At 30.4% G+C, this 25,737-nt stretch overlaps 2 protein-coding genes across 14 annotated transcripts; one reads left to right on the top strand and one right to left on the bottom strand.

Annotated features, from left to right (window-relative positions):
• Nucleotides 1-766: 766 nt before the first annotated feature.
• LOC141455739 (clavesin-1-like) lies at nt 767-11,979 on the bottom strand. 6 transcript variants are annotated; one of them, XM_074131061.1, is made up of 9 exons: nt 11,284-11,979; nt 6,259-6,664; nt 4,026-4,174; nt 3,018-3,177; nt 2,700-2,860; nt 1,824-1,918; nt 1,624-1,740; nt 1,432-1,525; nt 767-1,065 (listed from the first exon to the last, which is right to left on the bottom strand). In XM_074131061.1, the coding sequence occupies exons 3-9, from the start codon at nt 4,171-4,173 to the stop codon at nt 911-913; spliced, it is 930 nt and encodes a 309-aa protein (XP_073987162.1). In that variant the 5' UTR covers nt 4,174; nt 6,259-6,664; nt 11,284-11,979; the 3' UTR covers nt 767-910. The 6 variants fall into 6 exon arrangements, with proteins under 6 accessions (XP_073987162.1, XP_073987167.1, XP_073987168.1 ...); XM_074131066.1 differs by lacking the exon at nt 6,259-6,664; XM_074131067.1 differs by lacking the exon at nt 6,259-6,664 and having other exon boundaries at nt 11,736-11,979.
• Nucleotides 3,459-24,662, top strand: LOC141455740 (calcyphosin-like protein). Of its 8 annotated transcripts, XM_074131074.1 has the most exons (6): nt 10,385-10,519; nt 15,417-15,603; nt 19,437-19,596; nt 19,760-19,937; nt 21,988-22,194; nt 24,455-24,662. In XM_074131074.1, the coding sequence occupies exons 3-6, from the start codon at nt 19,451-19,453 to the stop codon at nt 24,554-24,556; spliced, it is 633 nt and encodes a 210-aa protein (XP_073987175.1). In that variant the 5' UTR covers nt 10,385-10,519; nt 15,417-15,603; nt 19,437-19,450; the 3' UTR covers nt 24,557-24,662. The 8 variants fall into 8 exon arrangements, with proteins under 8 accessions (XP_073987172.1, XP_073987171.1, XP_073987170.1 ...); XM_074131071.1 differs by lacking the exons at nt 10,385-10,519; nt 15,417-15,603 and adding an exon at nt 3,459-3,504; XM_074131070.1 differs by lacking the exon at nt 15,417-15,603 and having other exon boundaries at nt 10,368-10,519.
• Nucleotides 24,663-25,737: the final 1,075 nt, after the last annotated feature.

The following is a 25,737-nucleotide window of genomic DNA, read 5'->3' as shown; positions in this document are numbered from 1 at the left end:
CTGAAATTATAGGCGATTACTTGACTTACTTTTTTTTACTTATCAAGTTTTTAAAAATGTTAATTGTATAAATTTATTATAAATAATAATAATTTACTTGTTTTTTACAACATTGCTTTTAAATGGTTTTTGTAGACATTCGCCTGAATGTATTTCAATAATTGAATAAATTTCTAAAAAATTGCTGTTTTATATATACTCACATTTTTACACCTAAACCATTTGAAGACGGATCTACTGAGATAATAATGCTCCAGTATTTATATAACTGAAAATATTTTGTGTTCTTCTCATTTTATCAATTTTGATTAGTTTTGAGTTGTAGGAAGGCATTTATACTTAATACAAAGGTTAGTCAATATTTAGTTATGAAATTATGAAAAATGTTTGCTTGGGTAATTCAGTAACTAGACATAGAATCTTAGAGCACTGAAGAACCAAAGATGCTGAGCTCTTTATATCCTCATCTTGTAAAGAATACAACTGCAAAACAATTATCTAGATATACGAAAATGCCATGCTCCAGTCACTGATTCGCCATCAAGCAAATTTCACTGATTTTAGTGGATTACATTTTGGGGAGAAAGAAGAAAAATTTGGCTATTGCTGAAGTTTGAAACATTTGAATTGTTGAGTACTAAAGGTAAGAGAAGCAAAAGTAATGCTATTGAATTACTCATATACGTAAACTACTATCTATCCCAGGGCAAGCGGGTTGTAGGTTTCATAAAATAACTAACCACCACCTTTTTGGGTCCACCTTTTTAAAGATTATATAAACTACAAAAGTTTTTACAAAAAAATAAATATATTAAAAAATATTTAGTAACATGTAGTAAGTAAAATTATTTATTACGTTATTATGTATAAAATATTAAGTTCTATAATTATCGGCTCAAGAGATGTGTCATCAGTCAACTTCTAGTTTTCTGAATGAACCAGCTACGCCAGAAACAGATTCTTCCAAATCATCTACAAGTTTTGTTTTTTTTGTTAAATCTATTTCCATATTGTCAAGTGATAGAAGAATTTCTTTTCTGGATCTAAGCTCCTTTTTCATGTTTTCTATTAAAAAAAAAAAATACTTTTTTTACTTAGAATCTGTATAGAATAAATTCATCTCATTGTCCTGAAGATAATAGGTGATGCAATAGAATACAAAAAAATAATGAAACAATTTTTACATGACCTATAGGGCAAGTTTGTATAATTTAAAATTGTCCAGTTTATGAAGAACATACGAGTATATCCAATAAACTCATGTGAAAATTAAATGAATAAAAATGTAGTGATTGCTTCAATGTAAATGTGTTTTGTAGTCTAAATTTATCTTCGATTAATGTGTTTTCAAATGAAATAATATCCTATAAATTGATTTTAAAAAGAATTATCTTTATAATTAAAGTAAATATTAAAAATAATAATAATTACCAATCATATCTGCCAGAGGAACTTTACCACCGTACTCCTTAGGTAAAATGTCGGGGTTAATTTGTTTTTTGAGGTCATCTATACTCTTGTGAACCTGTAGGGATTGAACTTGAGAATAATGGAAAGATTTTGACAAATTAATTATTATAATCTGATGTAAAATTAACATTATTAACCACCTAGTAAACATACCATAACTCTGTTTTTCAATTTTTCATTTAACAATGCTAAGAAAAATTCAAAAATCTTATTCGCTGAAGTAGGTAGATTAAGAAAATGGGTACTTTTATGTCTCATTGGGACTGAATTCTAAAATAAATAAAATAATAAAAAGAAGATGATCATTATTATTTCCAAAAATCTAACAAAAAAACTTTTTCAACTTTTCAAACCTGGATACATTTTATTATGTTTCTAATATCTGTCAACGACCAAATTGCTAAATGATTCATCGATAATCCACTCTCGTCATAGATCTGTGTGTATCCTAAAAACAATTTAGTTAAAATTAAAAAGTACATGAAGTGAAACAGAAACTTAGGCTTTCATGGACCATTTGCTGATAGGGCAGTTTAAAGAAATGATGAAAAAATTGTAAAATTATAGATAATTTTCAAAAAATCAGGAGTTATCTAATTGCCTGTATTATGTTTATATAATAGCAAGTAAGCTACGAAGAAAATAAGGATCTACATAGACGTCTAAGGATACTTGAAAACAAAGGCATGAGTAATGTTGGCAAAAGATACGACTTTACTGCTTTTCTAGGTAAAATTGGAATGACGGCGTTGAGGAGAGGAAGAAGGGTTTATGTTAGTTATTAATGTAGGACGCTTTCCAACTTCCCTTAAATATTTATATAAGTAATCTCGTTTGTATGGTCTCTAAAATTTGGCCAAATGTTCAGTCAAAAAAGTGTCCACAGAAAAATGGTGCACTCCTACTAAAGGTGAGAGTGTTAATTGCACTAATTTATATGAAATTTATATTCTTCAGAGCCTAAAATGTATTTTTGTTGGATAACGCCTTTATTAATTTTTGGAATGTCGTTTTTATTATTTGTAAATTTACTAAGTTTCGTTATGTAAATCAACAATATTTTTAATGTCCTGTGCCTGAGTCAACAGTCAATAAACCATTCTTTATAAAGTGTGGCCGAAGCGGCTAGTTTTCTATCAAAAAGAATCACTAAAAGAAATAAATTGTGCACCAGGCTGTCTTTACTTAAAAAACTACTATTGAAAATTAGAAAAACAAAGTATTTTTACCTCGTATTTGATTTTCATGATCATCCATGTAAGATTCCAAAATCAGACTGTGAATTCTTACCATATCTGTTGAGGTATACTTACTAGCATCAAATTTTCCTGTACAAGTAAATATTACCTTTCTTCCAAACTCATCTCTTTCTGGCAGTGCAACACAGTATCTAAACAAAAACGAAACTAATAATTTACCTTAACTGCAATTATAAATTATTTGATTACTTTTTTAATTATGGCAAGAGAAAGCTGATAGATGTGTATGCTTTAACTGAGTTGACCTGATTATAATATAAAATACTCTATATTTAAAAGAAAACCAACCCTAAGTCTATTAATTCTAACATTTTTGGATCATCAACATCCAATTTCTTGAACCAATCAGGATACAGCTGCCTTATAGCCAGATACCTTTCTAACATTTCTTGTGCTAATGGTAAGCTATATTTTTTAGTTCGAAGAAATCTTAAAAGAAATTGAGCATCTGAAAAAAAAGAAATAATAAATACAAAAAATATGGTGAAATAATGAGGCACTTTACTTCTGAATAAATAAAACAATTATTTAAATAATTCAATTAATTTCAAGATCGTCAAGTCTCGAGGATCATCATGAAGAAGATGCACCAAATTAGTGCACATAATCAGTAGCCATTGCAATAATTTCAATAACCAAAATTAGATTATCTTATAAATCTCGCCCACACAAACTCCTTTAATTTTTGCTTCTGTTGGGTTAACCTTCTATATATTTTTACTTTCTGTTTTAATGGAAGAGTAGATGAAAATTTTTTCTTTTACTGCGCTTATCGGTATGTAAACTTATTTTTTATTTTTTTTTAAATAATTGTGTTTTAAGATCTCAAGATGCAAGGAATCAATGATTTTTTTTAAGGAGATTAATTTAGAATAAAGGTTTTTTTCTCTCTCTGCTTTAAGACCGCATGGAACAAACTTTAGTTTCAATTCGTGTAAAAGGTTGGTTAGAGTTGTGGAGGATATCTACTTTTTTGATTTACAACTAATTATAAGAAAATTAGAACATTTTTGAGGTTTTTACGGCTTCCAAAATTGTAAAAATCTAATTCCTGAACGTTCTATTATTTTTTTGTTTGTGTATAGTTTGGTCCTTGAATACCTATTTATTTGTACAACTCCCCTGTACTCTCTACAAAATAGACTCTTATTTTTTTATTTTATTTTGTAATAGTCTCGAAATAATTATGTTCAAGGTTGTTAGTGAGCATATATAAATATTTTTTTTTTTTTGCTTAAATTTTAATACAAATTAAACTTTTATTAAAATAATAGTAAAGTAGAATTTAGTGCCTGCCTGTTCTACAATTGGTTATTTCAGAACTCTTTTCCAACCACTCTCTCATTTGCGTTAAAACTTGCTTTCTCAAGGTTTCATCTTCTCTCAGATCAGCTTTTGCTAATTTTTCCAATTCCGGTGATAGTTGAACTTCGTTATCTGCCATCCTGTAAAGAAACAAAATTGAAAATTAATGAAAATATTAAAAGATATTTAGGTTGGTTAAATAATTCAAAATTTTTTACTTTCATTTATAAAAAATCTTTTTGGAACTCCCTGGATCTGTCCTCAGTTTATTAGAATGAGCGAAAACATGTTTAGGTATAGAATATTTTTTGTATTTAATTAATCATTCGTTTCCCAATTTTGCCTGTACTAGTGTTTCTCTTGATTTGCACTAATATTATGCGATCATCACATTTAGGAAGATAAAGGATATTATCGTTACGGACGTTAACAATAGGGTTTTTGGATAAATTAAAAATAAAAAAAATTAAGGTAACTCTATGGACTTTTTAAACAATAATAAACATCCATAATTAATATATTTGAAATAAAATTTGGTGGTATTATATTTTATAGAGTATTGTTCATTCTTACTTAATTAATTTTAATCAAAGAATGTCAATTTCAATCATAATTTTTTTTCTTTTTTGCCAAGCTTTTGGCCAGGGACCTTACAATAATTAAAAAAAAAAAATCCTCCATGACTTTTCGCCCATTTCTATTATTTTCTATTTTATTTGATGATTTTGCATGCATGCATCTGGGTAAAATTTTATTCTACCTTACTTTGTAAACCACCTCAAACATTCGACACGATAAAACGTTATGTATCAAAATGTATCTCTTATTGTCTAATTCTTGTATTTATTGTTTAATATTAACATCTATTGTTGTTAGAAACATTTTTTTAATCAGCTTCTGAAATTATTGGCGCTTAGAATCTCTGGCACCACGCGCTCAACATTGGTGGAGATTTTTGCAAGTATATAAATTGTAATTATAAAAATTTTGTTTTTTTTTTTAGGTAAATTTGTTCCCTTAAGATTTAAAACTAGTTCAAAACCTCGCTGCGCAAGGTCAATTGTTTCAACTAGTCCTCAATTGCGACTGCAGTCAGTTAAATTTAATTTATTTTGTCATCTTACTTGCCAGAAGAATCCTTGAGAAAGTCCACTTAAAAGATGTTGAAATTCAAACGAACTAGGATTCGAAAATATCTCTTGGAAATCAAACTAAGAGTGATAGTCGTTTCGTCTAAATATGAGGTATCCGAAAAAAAAAGTGTCTTCATGTTGAATGTCGACACCGCACTTCTCAGATCTTGTGGAACATTCAGCATACTATACTTGCAGATTCAATCAACATAAACCCACAATGCCCCTCCCCAAAAAACTGTTAGTGTTTATTAAGAACGATTGGACCCTCAAATAACATAGGGTATTGGAAACGATAAGGCAGACTTATTCGACATAGAAAAAATGTAGCATTCGTACCACAAACGACTTCTTTGACTTCAGCTACATCTTTCGTCTGACTTACTAAGAAATCTCATATAGTATAGCTACTACGCGAAAAGGCGGAAAGAAGTTTCATGAAGTTCCTATTTCCAATAATCTATCAAGACCAGTGGTGCCTGTTTTATGCTTACTAGCTGGCCAAAACGCCTATAAGCTCAACTGTGCCGTGTCACAATCTCAACTCGAATGTCTGACGACTGTATCACGATGGTAGAATAGACGATCTGGTCCTGCGAAGCGTACAGCAGCAACCTATCCTTTGATGCTAAACAGCGCGTAAAACGATCATATAGATATTCTAGGATTAAACAAATAAATCGCTATTGTATGACTGTAAACTTAAACCATATACGCTGTGATGTGATCACTTTTACGATTCGCCTCGCAGATTTTGATCAAAATCCTTAAAACTAAAATAATTCTCTTCTTAGAGTATTTTAAGCTTCCCTCTGCTCTGCTGCTTAAAGTGGAGAAAAATTAAGATGGAAATTTCCGATTTTTTTTTTTTTTTTTTGCAAATTCTGGGGTTTGGGTTTTCCTCTAGAATAGTGTAAGAAATCAGTTGGAAGAATCTAAGTCGAGAGTAACTCAGTCTTAAAAAACATAACCATCTGAAATATGAGAATTGTGTATTGAAGTCTAATGAATTTTTCAAACTAGATAATTCTTTTCTTTTAAAATTTGACTCAAAACTATAATATAAAACGAGAAATAATACAAAAATTTACCTGTACTTCAAAATTCAAGAGCGTAATTTCAATTTAAAGAAGAAATCGAGAATAAAACTTACACAATCTTGTTTCTATGTTCAATATAAAATACTGATCTGAACTGTTCGGTATACCTTGGAGAACTGACACCACAGACTGTCTACTTTCACTTCTTCATTTTATGGAACGAGAGGGAAAGCTTCAAGTACTGCTTTCTATTTTTTAGACTTTAATGCTTCCTTTAGTTGGTCCCCCACTTTTTTAATCCTTATTGCACATATTATAATTGCACCTTATTTTGTGGCATAGCTCTTTTGTTGCAAGACAGTCCGCCTTGCTCTTCTCTGCATCGCAGTGTCCTATTTTTCTTCCAGCATTGTTTTCTATCTATAGAACCCACTCGTCTAAAAATCTAGATTGTATACTATACAAAAACAAAAATAATTTAATGAAAGTTATTATTATGTAGGTATACTCCCTTTTAATAAAAGTGTTTTTAGTGCATAACTAGCTAATTAAAAATTAGTAAAAAATATTTGATAATTACTCAAAAAGTGTTGATATTTGCGAAAAGCTTGAAGTTGTTCTTTTTTTGTAGGTGTCTTTTACTATATTTATAATTGTTTTAAGCTCGTCAATAAGTTGAAAATGATAGAATTCGGAAAAATTGATTTAAAAATCTAAAAGAATGTTTAATTATTGTAAATTAATACCGAGTAATGAAAAAAAACCTCTTTCTTATTTCCCAAGCAAAGAAAATAAATAAATAAGTCGATTGATTATGGTTGTAAAATGAAACGTTCAGCCAAAATTAGTAAACTCTTCACTATAAGCTGAAAGAAGGATTCCCACTTGAGTTTCATTTTCCCTCGTTGTGCGATTTTACCACTTTTGATATTTACGTTGACTTTATCCGCTTAAGCACGTTTGTTTTTGTTTCTCATCGGCTTAGTTTTTTCATCCATCATGAAAAGTGTTGATCATTCATCAGTTTAGAGAAAATAATTTAACTTCTACTGTGTTCTGACAGCGGGCACATTTTTGTGGAGAATGAAACTTCTAAAATTCTAAGTTCAAAGAAAACCGCTTGACAGTAAGTGTAAATCTCAAGATTTACATAGTTTTTAGCAGTCTTTTCTGTTTCTCCAATACGTATGGAGAAAAAAAATAGTTACACTATCACTATAGTGCTTTTGTTTAAATTTTGTTTCAAGAATTTCAAAATGATATTCAAAGATTAAAGAAATGTTTTTTTCCCCCAAAAAATACTTATAAGTAAAACAGAATAAAATTATTTATCTCGTATCGCTTTACACAAAAATAAAATAAAACATTTATGAGAACTTGCTCAGAAAATTTCAAATAGATCCGTCCTAAATATTGTAACTTTATTTTTGTATTTAAGCAACTTATTCAACAAATATATCCAGTCTCTTATGAAGATGAAAATGGTAATTTGGAGCCAAGATTTATGAAGCATAACGCAGTAATTGCCCATTGTAATAACGGTTATACTCTTTCAAGATATTAAACTTCTCTAATACAGCTTCATAACAAGCAACCTTAAATATGCCACTTCAGTACGAATGGTTTCCACTTTATTTTGTCTTTTCGCTGAATTAAAGTTGAATTATTTTTTTTTAATCGTTTAATTTCCTTAGGCATTTATTAATTATTGCTATTTCATCTTTAGTGTTGTTTAATCTGTTTTACGTTCTTTGTTTTTTTTTTCAATAAATCTATTATTTAGTATAATTGTTTAAGATTCATTGTTTCTTATTTTTATATCTTACTTAAAGCAATGATTTTAGTTATAATAGGAGTTGGTTTATTTGCCCACACCTTGTAAATAAATAAACATTATGAACACAAAATACTCAAGTTAAAATGTAGACCTCTGTATTTTCTTAGACTGATTTATTTAGTTAGAACGAAACTTTTCTGTTAAATAGTTCTTAGCTGCTTCTTTTGTTCTGATGTTGCTTTTGCTCCAGTCTACCAAGAGTAAAAAATTGCAGGTAAACCTATAGTAGTGTAGTTTAATCTGTAATTTCTTCAATTCTTCCATAGAATATTATTTTTGATCATAGAATTCCTTCAAAGATGTTCGTTTATAAGTGACCTCTCACTTCTTCATCACCAACACTAAATACTGTTTTGTATAAAGTTAGGGATTAGTGCGGAACAGATCCACTATCAGCACAACTCTGGGTTTCATAGCATTGAAGATCAAACATTGATGTTTAGAGCTCTATTACATTACATAATCTTGTTAGTGAGAAAAGCAACTATGTATTTATTGTTTTTAGATTAAGTACCTAATGACTTAATTAATAAATAAGGTAAGTACCTTATTTAACCTTCATTAGAGAAATGTGTTGTTGATAAGCTCTCTAATAAATTTATATGTAATAGTAGAATATTGTTAATGTGAGAAGTAGTACTTTTTAGATGCGGTAGGTAACAATGATAAATTTCGACGGTAAACGATTGTTTCATTTCCTTTATTTTTTTGAAAATTTATGAAATAGGGAGAAAAATCGTGCAATATAAAAGGCAACTAAACAACGTAACACTAGAGGGCGGAAAAAATGACCCAAAAAATAATTAGATATTATTAAAGGATTATCCAAGTAGAAATATTTATTAAATCAACTACGAAAGCATGAAAATTCAATTAGAGAAATTTGAAAGTTACCCACCCTAACGAATATCTAAATAATCTTATTATATTATTGCTAATATGTAAAGTATTAATTATGCAAGCATATATAATTATAATTTCATTATTTACCAGGAAAATAATATAGGATATTTGCAACTCTTTTTGTTTTGCATTTCCACACTCTTTGAACATTTAACAACGTATTATTGACTAAAAATTGCTAGATTAAACAAAGGATTCCTCTTCTAAACAGGATTTGTTTTCTAGAGGACACTTTTGTGTAAAACTAATTTTTCGAACTTATTAATTGGCCTCGACGAATGCTTTAAATGGTGAATTAAATAATTCTATATAAACTTGAAGATTTAAACCTAAAAAAAATGGATACAATTCCAAAACCGTTCTGAATCAAAGAAAACAAAGCAAGCTGTGGACGGATATTGTCCAATAATATGAACCCAATCAATATTTTTTTCCCTGCAAAAAAACGGTTTACATAAGCTGCAAATTAGTATTTCAGCGACTTCAAACACAAGCTGTTTCCTCTTGTAATTGCTGAATCTCGGAAGTTTTAGATTCGGTTTTAGCCAGTTCTCTAAAGCCTTTTTTGGATTGCAAGGTTAACATGGGAGTTCTTTAACAATAAATAATTGAGATTAAGAAACAGAATTGTAAAGGAAATATCCTAAATTATTATTTACATTGTTAACTTTTCACCTAGTTAGCCAAGTGGGAAGAAAGCGCATCTCCTCTATTATCACCATTTCCTCCAAATGAAATGTGACTTTTTACGTCAGAAATAATTGTGATCATATCAAAATAAAATATAAAAACACCTTGAAATACTTTTTGGTTTTGTAATTTAATAAATTAATTAAGATTAATTCACTTCCATTTTCACAACCTATTTCAGAGCTGATTTTTTTTTCTTTTACAATATCCTTTCTTTGTCTGCCTTCAACGAGAACTCCATTTCATTTTGAAAGGAAATAATAGATAGAAGAAAAATTGCTGGAAGAGACGGTAAAAGATGTAACCTACCAATTCATTTAGAACGATGTGAAGTGAGCAAAAGTTAATTTGTATTGCGGTACTAGGTTCAATTCCCGATCTAGGCCCTTGCATTTTATTTAATGTTTAATGTGAGAACTTTGTAGTAAAATACATTTGCTAGTCGCTTTCGTACATGAAACGTAATTGGTGGTTCGGAGGTAAAGCACGACTGAAAAATTAGGCATAACTGTACTTTTTATGAAAGCATTAGACTAAGAACCAGTTAAGTGATTCTTACATTTAACGTATTTTTTATTAAGTTAAATAACAAGTGTTTCATCTAATACAAATTTAATTATTTATTTGAATTAAACGGTCTAAACAGTTCTTTCATATTAACATAAAGCCAGTTTGTTCCAAAAGCAGTTTTTTTTTTTTTAATCACACGCGTTAAAATTACACAATAATAAAATAGCGATAAACATATGTAGATATTAAATTCATGTGATAAAATTTTTACTTCCTATTTTTGTTCTTTGATAAATGATTTATTCATAAAGTTTTGCATGATGTATATTCATAAAACTCATGTGTGTTTGCCAGGGAGGCCATCAACAAATGGTAAGGAAATAAGTAAGTAAATATCAGCAATTATTGTCAATTTGAAAAGTATGAAGTAGATAGCGGATATTTATGGTACTAATAATTTTCTAATTTTGAATTTGTTTTCTCAAGGTAAGATCATAAGTATAATAATGTTGTTTCTAAACTTAGGAATGCAGATCAATCCAATTATTAAAGCTCTTAAAACTTATTTCAATTTATTTTAGCTTTCGATAACATGTATTATAATATTATAATATAATATAAATTCGATAATATTGTGAAAGCGTAGATAGAACTTGAAATATCTGCTAACATTGCAGAGTTTGTGTATCGGGGTCGTTCAGTTCAGTTACGCATTCAGATTTTCTTTTTGGGTGTCAAGTTTTTAGACAAATGTTATAATTTTATAAAGCCTTTTAAGTGGGTAGTTTACTAGTGAATTAAGGTAAGTTGCAGAAATCAGCTTTAGCTTGTTCGAGAAAGTTGGCTGCAGAATCGTTTTTGAAGGCCTCAAAGTTATATTAAAATAAAAAAAATCACTTATCACGTTGGTTGTGGTTTTGGTAAACCACAAAAAAAAAAATCAAACAATGCCCGTGATAGTAGCGAGAATTATTATAATTAATGTAGCATTTCTTATTAAAATTTCCACTGCGTATTAATAAGTTTAGCTGCGTAAATACACAATAAAATGTATAAAAAAAAGTGGATATACCAACTTTTTCTGATAATTCTTGAGGTTATCTTCAAACTTGTGTTATAATACAAATACATATTACCTTAAATGTATGTTGGCTTTCTGGAATAAAAGAACTTTTAAAGCTGTTCCAAACCACCTTCAAAAAATCATTTTGCATGTAAAGAATTTCAAACAAGAGCGATGCCTCGATCTTTATCTGAGAACCACAAGCTTTCTTGTGTAACATGTTTTCACTCATGTTGCTTAGTAATGGAAATATCATACAATTAGTGAAATGGTGCTTCTTATCTCGCCCTGAAATTGGGGAGTGAGCAACTTTTTTTTTTTTGGAGGGAAGAGTTTCAAACAGTAGTGTTTCGTGTAGGTGTTTCAGTAGCAGAAATGAGCTTAAGAAAAGCCAATTTTATTTTTACATATTTTTAGACACTTATTGCCATTCTTTCAAGTTTTTATTTACTAATTTATGATTTATTTTTTTTTGTAATCACATCTAGTTAAAAATGTAATTGATTACTGTTAAATAAATCTCACTTTTTTGTGGGCCTCCAAAATTCTGGGATCTAACCTAGGGTGCACTGCATCCCCTGGAGTCATGGCCATGCGCATTATTTTTAATCTTGTTAGCGATTAATTGATGGCAGAAATTTCATCAGATATTTTATTGGTATTGTTCAAATAACTCCGTAGTCCTTTATTATTGTTATATGATCGTTTTGATACGGCTATTGCACAACAAGAACAAAACGTAACACACCTTTATCTGTAAAATTAAAAATGATCTATTTGTTGTTTGTCAATAGACAAATTAGAGGCAATTTAGCTAAAAGGTAAGTAAGCCATCCCTTGGGTCGTAAAAGATCGACAGTTATCGGAACACATCGTTAAGTGACACTACGATTGAACAAGTTTGTCCATTTCAAATTGAGCTTCAGTAAAGTAGAGTCATGTAAGTTAGACATTTTAGTGTACTTTATGTATTTATTTTTATTTCCTACGTTTAGCTTAAAGCAGTGACTTGATGTTTTGAATGTTTACAAGTAAGGGTAAAAAGCAAACTTCTAAGGGTAGTCGGAATAAATTTAGATGAATTGCACTTACCGAAAATGATTTTTTCTGCTTTTTGTTTTTGGGTTCACTTTTAATTTCGCTATGAGTTAATTTTTGAATTTGAAAAGTTTTTTTATTTAATTACGGATATACGTAGAATGCTTGCAATGAAGATTGAAATTTTAAATATTAATAAAAGCTGATCTACATCTTATTATTATTCTGTAATTGGCTTTCAATACTTCCGTAGAAAACTTTGGAGATATTCTGTGCATTTACAAAATTTATTTCCTTCGGTTCTTTCACGAACATTTCCATCTAGTTCTTTCGTCTCACTTTCTTCAATTACAGTTCGGATCATTTGCTACAATTTTTCTTTTTTTTATTAAATTCAACTTGCTTCAAAACATTACCTACAGCTTTTTTAATAGAATATATTTACGTCATTAAATAAACAATGCATTTTCCGTCCTCTTTAAAAAAAAATGTAAAGGTGGAAATAAAAGGTATTTTACAGTGTTTAGCTTCTTAAATTCCAAATTTATCAATATGATAAACGGATTTTATCTTGTCTTCAAAACTAAAAATGTGATATTAAATCCAACCATTGTTGAAAAGTATACGTAAAGTCACCTTTCTTAAAATACCGCTACATTTAGTTTTATTTAAATTGTATAATGTCTGAGCTTATCGTTTATATTTATTTAAATAAGTATAAAAATTATTCCAGGGGCTCTAATGAAAATATTCAATTATTTCTTAAATTTAAAAGACAACTAAGCTGAATATCAGTCTCGCATTTTGTTTCCAGAAAACTTTGCTGCTATAATTTTTTGTTTTATAATAGAACTCTCTATTTTTTGAAACTGCAACAATTTCAATTAATTTTTGTTTTATTTGTTTTGTTTTTTTGGCCTAAGATGTTAATTAGCTAATATTTCGATTTTTACACTATTAAGCTTCCTCATCGAAGTTATTACTAGTTATTTTATTAATTATTATTAGTTACTTTTGAAAAATAAATATTGCTTTTTGAATGTTTAAAAAAAATAATAATAACTTCTGATTGCTTTTTTATTAGAAAGTTATCAATATTTGTTTTGTTGTTTTAACTTTTTAGTAGATTAATTTTGCTAATTTCAAAAAGAATACTTCAAACTTAAGTTTAATTCAAGTCCATTACGATCTCCAAATAGCTAGACATAGCCTCCAAACTCTTCACCAATTTTAAGTGATTTACTTCTGACATGCAACACTATTGTTAATTTGGGGAGTGAAATATAGACAAGAAGAACACTTTCACTGTTTAAAAGTATTCAGCTGTAATTTAAAGTAAACAGGTCAACACAGTAGCACATTGCTTGTTCTTAAATAGAAATCTTCCTAAAAACATTTCGGTCAGCTTTTTTTTTGTTGAAAAGTTGAAATCGTGTAAGCAAATAGTTTTAATTCTCATTGGTAATGTTACATCCCAAATTCAATTTGGCTTATCTCGATGGTTATCATCACAGGCTTTTGAAAACTTGCTCGTATTTTTCACTTTTAGAAAATTCGTCACGTTTATCAAACAATAAAAAAATTCTTGGCTCGTGTAGTTCAAGATAAATCTCATAACGTTTTTCGAATTGAGATTAAAATAAACTCAATTTGAATCTCCTATTCAAGAGATACCAATATTTACTTCGTAATTCAACGAGCTTTTCAATTTTACAATACATAAGAATGTCCTAAGAATTAATCCTCAAGAATTAAATTATAATAATAGTTTAAAAAAAGTTTGCGATTATTGGAATTTTTAGCACTATTTGAGAAATGATTCTTTATCTCATTCTGCCCACGGTACCAAATTCCGATTCCATGTTACTCTTTCAAAAATCTCTGCTAGACGAATATTTGGTTCCAATATTGTTCAAACCCCCACATGTATTAAGCTAATAGAGAGTCGCTCTCTTTTTAATGACACTTTAAGCATCTACTTACTTATCGTTGATTTTGTTGTATCACGCATGTTTATTTTAACCCAACAAATTTCAGACTTAGTTCAGACTAATCATCAGAGGTAGTTATATCAGTTTGATGTGGAGAATTTAAAGAAATCATGTCCGAAACTGGTTTGAGAGACAATAAATTGCGTACTGTCAGGGGCGGCTTAACCTATAGTGCAGGGTGTGCAATGCACACGGGCGCCGCCGTCTCAGGGGGCGCCGCGGCGCTCCCTGAGGCAGCTAAGAGCATCGTCTTGGACCATCATGGTACAACAATGATATGGCAGAAGCGGCCAGCCAGCGCGGTGGCGGCAGTTATCAAACGCGATAACTTAGTTAATAGTTATAGCCGGGGGGGGGGGGGGTCAGGCCTAGGGGGCGCCAGGGTTTCATTGCACACGGGCGCTACACGAGCTAGAGCCGCCCCTGCGTACTGTGACAAATAAAAACAACGATATTAACCTAATTTTCAATCTGTTTACTTACCTTTAACATAAAGTAAATTTTGGTACTATTTATGTAAACGGTGTAAATTATAAATTAAAAAACTTATTATTTCGTAAGAAATTTGTACATATAAGGCGAAATTCTAAAATTAAATTAATTCTGGTGATAATTATTTTGTTTATGGATAACAGAAATTTCCCTTCAAAGATTGAACCTTTCTACTAACAATCAAGATGTGTGTTTGTGAACGTTAGTTGTACTTGTTGATTTCCCAGGCTCTCTCCTGTCAGAAACAATAATATGTTAACAAGAACAGAAAACGTTCTGTTAAAAAATTGATAACACTCACGGTAATTTTGATTATTATTATTATTAATACAATTGACGATTTAAGTCAACGATTACCTTGACCTTATCATTAAAAATAACTGGTAACAGAAATGTACGTTGGTTTTGGGCACAAAATAAAACAGTTACTGACTTTTATCAACAATAGAACCAGTGAAAATGGGATTTAAATATTTCAACACTTACAATTTATTAAAGAATAGAGCGACTTCTAAAAGCCAACAAACTAATAGTTCAGGTCTCTCTAGAATTCTCTTAGTGATAAATAATAACGCAAATTACTAAGAACTATGAGTAATACACAAAATTACCTAACTGTTGCTAATAAATGCTATTATCACAATTTATCCGTTGTCAAAAACGCTACATTTTATTTTTGTTGCAGATTTTTCATTTGAGATATAACTGCCTGATCCAAAAATAAATTTGAAGAAAGAAAGTTTTAAAATTGCTGTCCAGTTCCGATATAAACAGCGTCGGTATCGTGAAGCTCTGGAATCGTTTACAATTACAACTTGGAATTTCAGCATATTTACTTTCGATAGCTACTTTCAATTCATCAACGGTGGCTGGTATTATTTGATATGCATCATTCTTAAGAATAAACCAAAAAAATACCCAGTGGTGTGATCTGATCGCGGTGGGTATTCTTCATTCAGGTTCTCATTAAGATGGACTCATTAATAATTGTGAAAATGTGGTAAAGCACTATCTGCTCTCTCATTACCGAAATTTAAAAATACTTGTACATTCCCCCAAAAAATTTAACCCTAACAGGATCCAAAAATACGGTGGCACCAATTATTCCTTGCGCTGACAAGCTTCCTCACATCGTCACTTCTGGTAAATACACATATATGAGTTTTCAAATATGCACAATTGGGGCAATTAACTGGAACTTTTAATTTAAATGTATCCTCATCGCTCCAAATTATTCGTCTGGCAATTTTAAGGCGCTTTTCTCCTCTTCCAGTAGTACTATAGCATAAACTTTCTTTCTTCAAAACTTAATTTAGTTTGGACAATTATTTCTCAGCCGTTAAAATCATCCGTGATTTACTGTACAGTATCAGATCGCTGAAGACATTTCGTCTAGCTTCTTTTTTCTTCCCTACTTTTGCGAATCAATGTCTTTACCTTGAAGGGTTCTTTGTTTCATCTGCCGCCATGAATCCTGCTGCTTTGCTCTAAGAGAAGACTGTTGGTGAAGAAGTACTGTTTTTCGCTTGCTTGGTGCTTTCAACAGATAACAATTACCGCCTCCTAATCGATTACTTCTTGTATTACGGCTTACTTCTGCCTCGCAAAACGACAAAAATTGTTAATGTAATTACTTTTCTTTCAATTATCTTTTAAGAATACAATTTACATTATATTTATCCAGTAACAAACAAATCATTTTTCCACAAAAACTTGTCTTGACTCAGAGAACTTCAAAACGTGGATATCGGGTAAAACTGAGTTTCGAATATCTGACAGAATAAAATAATGACCCTTGGCGCTAAAGCACTGATTGTAGTCAGTTAAAAAAAACCTACTGCTTTTACTATAGACTCGAGATTTTGTTTAATTAAAGGAAGTTAAAATAATAATAATGATGACTTAAATGTTTTATAATAATCGTAAGATCGTCTAATCACTAAATATTATATTCTCATCAGTAGTTCAATTTTTCAAAAATCTGTCAACGGTACATGACTTTTGGAAAAAAAAAATTATACTTATAAATAACAGATTTATTTTATTTTGTTAAAGAAATATAAATTTGGCACATGGATAATATGGCTGCGATAGCCTTGGCCTCGGCCTAGATTTAGTGGCGCCTGGAAATTTCTAAAGGGATAAATCACCCTATCCCCTTTATTCACTGCTGCCAGTTTTTCTCCCTATAAACTTGTTTTTCTCTTCTGGTGAAGTAATCTTATTTTGTTTTTCTAGGCAGAAAACTTTCGTTTTAGGTCTAGTGCAAATATCTGAGAAATAGTTTTTTAAACTTAGTGAATACATTTTGTTTTTAGTGAAAATTGTTTCTTTAATGGAGGTTCCAAAAAACGTAGTTGGTACACATAACTTCTCATCATACTTAAAATATCTACTAGGTGGAAACTGTTACGTTATTATGTTTTCTAATAAAATGTTTTAGGTGATAAATGTGAGAGATCTACATAAATTCAGGGTAAAAAAAAAAATAAACATCGTTTGGAGCCATTTTTGTTAGTAAATCGCAAACAATGAAAAGATTGTCCATCAAGGAGGCACTTTAGGACAGCTGACTTTTTTGAAAATTTGGTATCTTTGAATGTTACTAATGTTGCTCAAGATTTAGAAGTGTAAAATGTATTAAAAACAAACATCTAATAAAATATGATTCTTAAAGCTCTAGAACAACACATTGAACGACAATTCTCTGGGTATTTCAAAGAAAGTGAAAGAACTTGCGGTAGTGAATACATTAGTTTTAAAGGGAATCGTTCGAGTCATTTTTCTCGAATAAATCGCAAAAGTGCATCATAAAAAAAAGAAGAAACTATTAATGAATCAAACTATTCTGATGATCCAAAATATCTAGTGTCCACTGGGAAAACGAAATGTGAAATCTAAATATTCTCTGATTTTCTGCTTTTGTGATGATGGTGAAATGGTTGACACACCCAAAAGCAAATGAAAATTTCAGGAAACTCGGGATCTCTCATGATGAAGTCAGTGAAAGTGAACAAAATTGTGATTTTATTTTTTTTTGGCATTGGCTTTCGCCATACAGCCAGTATCATCGTCTAGGTGCTTATCACTAGAATATCACTCACTCTCCATTCTTACTTATAAATACATTCGCTTCACACATTCATCCCTCTACTATATACAACTGTTTATATAAACTACAACTAATGGATGGATCAGTACTGTCATACTATTCCTGCCATCCTTATAGCTTAACCGAAATTAAAATCACGTAATCATTTTCTTCCATTCATTCTAATCGGCTAAAACTTTTAAATTCATTCATATTTCTTTGCTAGCTCTGCTACAGATTTAAGCATATAAATGTTGGTGGAGAATATTATGTCTTCGTAGCGAAATGGTGCATCTAAATACCTGTATATGTCGTCAAACATTCGTTTCCTTTCTACTACATAACGTGGACATATTATTATATATTTTTTTTTATTAGATAAAATGTTTAATCATATCTATAACATATCATTTGACTAAGTTTTTAAAAAATTGATTTGAATTAATTCAAGGGCGCAGGGTGACATCTTTAAATCATCAATAATAATTAAATGTCAAACGCTTTCTCTTGAAGTGTTTGTACCTTGGTTGAAAGGAGGGAAATCTATTATTTGTTGTAAAACATAATGCAACTCTCTAGAAAGCGTAGTAGCTTAATAGGGCATCTTGTCACAATGAAAAGAAACAAAATCCTGATCGTGTTGTTAATAGGTCACTCAGGATGAGCGAATAAGAGGGGAATTTTTAAACAGCTGTATGTAAGTTGGTGAAGATGAGAACAGAATGAAGGATCGTGGTGGTTGAGGCTCCACTCCATATTATCCCTAGCCACCAATTAAGCTTCCGCAATCTACTATTTACCAGGCCCATAGAGTTGTAGACACCATCGTTTACTCCCTTGAGCAGAAGCAGTACTGCCCAGCGGCTTTTTTGTGACATTTCTTAAGCGTTTGACCAAGTCTGACACCTTGGGATTTGGATCTTAAAGGCATCCTTCCTTCTACTTCCTAGTCGTCGAAGGCACTTCCTTTTCTTCTATAGTTTCTAAACTTGCAGGTGTCCTCAAAGAAGCATATTTGCTCTGCTTTAATATTCAACAGACACGGCAAATCTCCCACTTCATCATAAAACCATCATCTTTACTTTTTCAAAAATGGTTCAAATGTTTGACCATTAAAAAGTTATAACCAATAAATTCTCCGCATTTTCGCCACATTTCCTTGGGAATTCGATTAAAGGAAAAGGCTGTTTCCTCCTACTTCCAAGTACTCTAAAGACCGGTTATATTCAAGTTGCCACAAAAATGTGCACACAGACGTTGCTAGCATTCAGCTAGGTTGAAATAAAAATTCATACAACTTGAAGGGATGAAAGTATGCTGAATAAAGAAATAGTATATACGTTATGATAAGAAAATGATTGATTATAATTATTGACAAAAATTAGAAAGTTCTTAGTTTCATAGAAAATTATTAAACATGCTTGAGGAAAAGTAATTATAATTGTATAACATAATTTTTCTACTTTTACATGTATCAGCAGCCGATTAAACGATCTTCTAGCTTAGTGTTTTGCTTAGTATGTTGTGATTCTTTGCAGTTCGCTGAAAAAGTGTTCTCTCCCATAAAATTAATTTATCTTCTAAAAAAACATATTCTTTATGTATCTTTTATAGAAACGAAACCCAAAATGAGGCCACAATCAGCTGGTACCAGACAGGAAGCAGAAATGATGAACAAATGCAAGAGACAAGCGGTAATTACAACAGATCCTCTAGAAAAATTTCGTCTATTATGTCTTGCCAGAGGTACATCCGGAATATTAGAATTAGGAAGGTAAGATAAATTGTGTGACGGATATATCGCTTAAATATAAAAGTATTAACTAGAAATTAATTTTATTAAATTAATTTTTCTTTAATCTTTTATTTCGTTCCCTTTTATTTTATACGGGGCCATTTGAGTTTTCTCCTTTTCCAGTATATACCTTTCAATGTAGGGTATTCCGCCGTATGGATGATGATGGAAATAAATCTCTTAATTTAGAAGAATTTTCTAAAGGAGTTGGAGAAGCTGGCCTAGAGTTGGATGACAACGCAATGAAATCACTTTTCGATCAATTCGATGCAGACAATTCTGGCAGTATTTCTTTAGATGAGATGTTAATCGCTGTTAGGGTAAGCTACTTATAATTATAGTTTACAATTTCACAGTATTTAGCACTTATTGGCTGCTATAGCACGGAGATTTATATCTTAGTCAAGAAAAGACATGAGAAAGATTAGCAAAATTTCAATAATTTAGGTTACGAAGTTCCTTTAAAATGATTCATATAATTGGGATACTCTTATAACTCACATTCTCTTCTTTTCTTTATTTTGAATTAAAACATTTCAAATTTGAAGACAGTAGAAGAAATTCGTATACTTGAAAATACTTGTAAATTCTTTTTTTACATGTTTCATTCGACAAGTTTTGGTCAGCTAAATAGAAGTGGGTTAATGCAAAAGAAATAAATGTATCGATCCAACAGAAAAAAATCGAACTTCTTTTAATAGTCATTGGGATACAAGCCCTTCAATATCAGAGCTTTGATGGAATGATACCTAAGTGCCCAAACGAGTTCTGCCTTTTCTAGTTGTTCCACCTTCTCATTATCTCTCTTTCGAAGGATCGATCCGATTCCAATCCCACAATTAGTTCATGGTTCAACGTGAAGGTAAACAAATTCAATCAAACATTTTGTCCTTCACCTTACAAATCTAGCTTAATCTATTCCAATAACCTGGAAGGTATGCAAGAAGGTTTAGTCAATTGGCTTCAGGTATGGAAGATATTTGTTTACGTTTTTGTTTGTTGACAAACTAGCTGCACACTCGCCTAGTTCAAGTTCCCTTCATAATTACAAAGAATTTTTCTATCTAATAAAAAAAATGATTTCGCTAAAGGTGTAAATGTCTGATTGTGTTTAACTTTTTAATTATTTTTCGGTGTCTGATTTTCAGCATATTTTTGAGGAAGATGATTATTTTCACTAGATGTTTCAGTATTTAGTCTTGTTATCCTTTCCGTTTATTTACTTAGTTTGTAACGCTTGTGCTTTATTAAATAATTTCAGAGTTCGACTTCTACTAACGAATTCTCCCTAAATTATGTTCTTGTCAATAAGATAAGGATTAGATCCAAAAATATCTAGTTAAAAGTAAAAGTAAAGTGTAGAAAAGCTCAACTTCTGCTGTGGAAAGAAAGGTAGTCAGGGGTTTACGGTTTTCAATACTTAAGAGTCCTGTTAGTTCCAAATCTGCCTCTAGGCTTACCAAAAACTAAAAAAAATAGAGCTGTGTTTCCAATAGCCATTGCAAACTGAAGGCCAAAAAATTGCACTACCCAAAAAAAGGAATGTTACAGGGGGACTTTACTTATCACATACATGTCAATATACATGTGATGCTGTCGATGTATGTGTAGTTATCATATACTACGTTCCATCGAGTTCTAAGCAAAATTTTTACGTATTCTTATAACAATAGGTCAAACACCCATTGGAAGATGCACAAGTATTTTCTTACAACAATAGGATCAAAAACTAGATTTAAGATCTCTTCCACGTACCGATGACCACTGAGTCATACTTGGATAAAAATTAGAGGAGACTTATACCCCAATTTTTTCAGCACTCATCTATTAACACCTATTGAAACGCAATCAGGACCTCGGGGAACTCTTAAACGGAACTCTGAATAGCGCCTCCTAACCTGAATCTTCTCACCGCTGATCTTCGATCATTTCACCGTAGATCGTAACAAGATTCACGGCTAAAGGAAACATGGTTCCATTGATAATGATCAGAAATGATTCTCGTACCCCTTAGCATGGCTCCTTAAGAAGATGTGTCAATTTTAACATTCGACATGATCTTTAGGAGTAAACTTGGATATCACTGCACTTAAGACATTGATCTAAAAGTCTAAAAGCAGCTGCCTATTCTTGACGCTTCCTTGTTCGTTGATAGCGACGGAGAAAAGAAGGATCCGATAATGATCAAACTAATCTGAGGATTAATAAAAAGCCGTTCAGTAATAATAAAGGAGTTTTATTTTACTTTATTTTTTATTTAAAGGCTATCTGAGTTGTATTATAGAAAAGATCAGACTTCTTTGATGATCAAAGTCACTATAGTTAAACCTCTATAATATATAATATGCAATTTTTCTCTAAATTTATCAGCCACCACTGTCTGCAGCTAGAAAGAAGGTAATTCAAGAAGCATTCGATAAGTTAGATAAAACTCAGGATGGTGTTATTACTGTTGATGATCTGCGTGGAGTGTACTCAGTAAAATCTCATCCTAAATATCTTAGTGGGGAAGAAACCGAAGATCAGATATTGAACAAATTCTTAGCTAACTTTGAAGATGATCACGCCGATGGAAAGGTACTAGTTTATTTTTTAAAAGCAATCAAGTTCTGTTGCAGATAAATATATTTAAAATTAAGATAGAATAAAATAAAGTTCTTCGTTTTCAAAAAGAGCAAACGATTGATTTAGATCAAATTGTTTTTATTCAGCATTGCGTGATGACTTTAATGCGTGGCAAATTCTCATTTAGCAACACGCTCTTCGTACTAGATCCAATACTAATAAAACCACAATTTTTGTAATCAACCATTAATCGCTTCTAAAAACTATTCTTTACCTTCTATGATTAAATAATTCAGGAGGATCTAGAGTAGAATTATAGAACACTAAACTAGAACTGAAATAACCTACCGGTCTTTGCCTATTATTTATCTTGAAGATGCACCAAAACTTTTGTAGTATTTGTTCTTCTTCAATAAAAACTTCATTTACTGGCACTTTGATTTGATTGAGGATCTTCATCAGACATGTACCTACTTCTGTTTACAATTAAAGAACGTTAATTTTATGTCTAATCTAATTTTCTACTTTAAAAGAAGTTGTTATTGTGACTTATTAAATACAATACTTTAATCAAGTGTTACAAAAACAAGAATTTGTGACGACTATCTGGGTCAAACAACTTAATCATATTATAATGTGATTAAAAACTATGAAAGCTCTGAAAAAAATCTTGAGAGTCGTAACATACCAAGAGCCTTTTTTTTATGAATTAAAGAAGCTTCTAACAAAGTTGAATGGGAAAATTAATCTTTAAAATAGTTGCAAATAAATGCAAAATAAAAGGTAAAAAAATGATAAAGTCCCTATGATATACGTTTCAAATGTAGCTAAAGGATTTAAAAAAATGTTTTTTGCAGCCTCTGTAGCCAAAAAAATACAATATTACCCACACATTGGCTTTAAATGTCAGGATAGATTCAAACAAACATTTGCAGGGTAATGGTAATGTTTGCTAATTTTCATGACAATGTAGTGGACACCACTGGGTGCCATCTCCACTCAAATAATCCTGACATTGTGTTGTCATGTACGACATTTACTTGTTGCAACAATTGTTGCTGTTGTAAATTTCAATAAATTATTATTATCTTTTTAAATGTTTGCTAAATCAAAAAGCAAAAACAAAGTCTATTTTAGAAAGATCGCTATGTATATTAGACTAATGCTGTGGGAAATATTACAGTAAGGGTAGATAATACTCCTTGACAGCTGCCACAGAGCATCATGGATAAATCCCTTTCACTTCATTTTTTGTCCCCCTCGATGGAGAAGACAAGTTGACTCAGGTACCTAATGTTCCTGATAGAATTATTGGGAATCTAGTCAAAATTTTTAAAGGCAGTTTAACGTTTAGATGGTTTTTCCTTTGATTCCGATTTTATGCTTCAACTTCTCGAGAAAATAAAGTTCATAATAATTTCAATATTAATTGCCCGTGCAATTTATGGAAATTCCATTAAATGCTATCATGACATCAATATTAATCTCGTAGAACGGCTAATGATTAGCACGCGATTCACTGTATAGATGCAAACATGTATAGATTCATGATTTTGTCCATGGACAAAGTATGTGCCTTTAAACCATCGATTCAAAAGGAATTGGAAAAGCAAGGTCATTTTCCGCTTAAACTTTTTATCTTAACAACAAACGTATTCATAAATTATTAAAAATGTCAATACAGACATTCAAACTAAACATGCACATTTATATTTGGGTATTTCAAAATGTAGATATAATTTGTTTTGTAGGTGCGTATGTCCATGTGAGTGATGGAAATAAATGCAGTCGCTTAATGAGCTATTGATTGCATAATGACTTTATGACTAATATATTTTTTTTTTTCCTACTATTTTAAAAAACTTAAAAAGTTTTAAAAGTAACCTTGTTTTCGCACAATTGATATAAATTGAAATTTATATAGAATAATTTCAAATTTAAGAACTCCAATATTTATTTACAAAATTTTGTTTTGCTTAATTTTAGAATTTCAAAAATTACAAAAAGTCTGGACAAATAAAAAAAAAAGAGTAAAGTAATTCCTTTGTTTTTAAAATGGGTTTTTCTTCCAACTATCAATTAGGTGCATTTTGCATTTGTAAAAATAAGTTGCTACTATGAAACATTTTCAGTAAGAAGCTGGCATTTATAACTTACTTTTAATAACAATAATATATTTATAAGACCCTTGTAATGAACAGCTACTATATATTTAAAATAATAGGGTACTTTAAACATATAAAAATTAATGTAATTCTTTATTATGTTTTAGGTTACCAAAGAGGAATTTTATAATTATTACACTGGCATTAGCGCTTCAATTGATCAAGATGCATATTTCGACTTAATGATGCGACAAGCCTATAAACTATAATTAATAATGAACTTATTTATATATTAACATATAATTGCATTTTTATATTAAAAATAATGTTATAATTATTATTATATTACTTTAAATAAATCACATCTTCCGATAATCTTCTCTGTAACAAGAGAGAAGTTTGACTATTACTTTTCCTTATTGAAAATAAATAACTTAATATAGAGTGAGACCAATTTAAAAATTGTTTTTATTTTTATTTAATTGTTTTAATTTAAGTAGCCCATGGGCGCCCGGAGTTATTTTCATTATACTGCCTTTCTCTGAAGGCATTGATCTCTCGTAGTTAACATTAGTTCATCACCGGACAGTGAGCAGTAAGAAGCTCCTAGTAAGAGAATATCTAAAGGTCGGCTGCTTAATGATTCGAACCTAGGGACTCAGGATGGGAAGTAGTTCGTAACCATTGATCTAATTCCTACCCTGATGATCGTTTTTATTTTTAAAAAAAGATATAGCTAATTCTTTGCAACACAAGGACAAGAAATGTTGGTGAAGTTTGATAATTGTTTTATCTTGGCTGAACCTCATTTCGCTGCTGAAAACATTGTCTCATCCGAATATTTACGCACAAATCATCTTCAGCTACTTAACAAACATTGGATTTCTGCAAGTAGTAGTTAATAGTAGCAATGTCCAGGTGACGTTTTGGTTCTAGTCATCATCGGGCTTTTTTTCATGGGACCGTCGATAATGTGAACTTGGAAAAACAAATCAATCAGCTGATAAACTTTAAATGAATAACGTGCCGTACGTTAATAATTCTTAAAACTGAATAACTTTCTGAGGTCGATGAAATAAAAACTATTAATAAAGTTAATGATACCGAAAGAAATTCTATTATTCTCTGTTCTATAAAAGAAATGACTTCTTTGTAATTATTATAAGGGAAAAAAATAAAAACTATAAATTTACTGTCGATAAATTTCGTAAAAAAAATAAAAATAAAAACCTTGAACTGGCGAAGTATAATCAATAAAACTTTTTTTTTTGTTATCCTGTTTGTGGACGGCTTTTCGAAGAAGTACTCGATACACTACTTGAAAGTTAAATGACTGACTGATCAACTCAAGTAGTGAAGATTCAATATGGAAATAGAAGTTTTTATTGGATAATGTAAAGTATACAATTTCATTAGGTTAAATAATTGGAATAAGTTATAAATTAATTTA

This window comes from Rhodnius prolixus, unplaced genomic scaffold, assembly GCF_049639745.1.
Source record: "Rhodnius prolixus isolate KJV_2025 unplaced genomic scaffold, Rpr scaffold_4, whole genome shotgun sequence".
Classification (NCBI taxonomy): domain Eukaryota; kingdom Metazoa; phylum Arthropoda; class Insecta; order Hemiptera; family Reduviidae; genus Rhodnius; species Rhodnius prolixus.
This window is presented reverse-complemented; position numbering and strand designations above follow the sequence as displayed.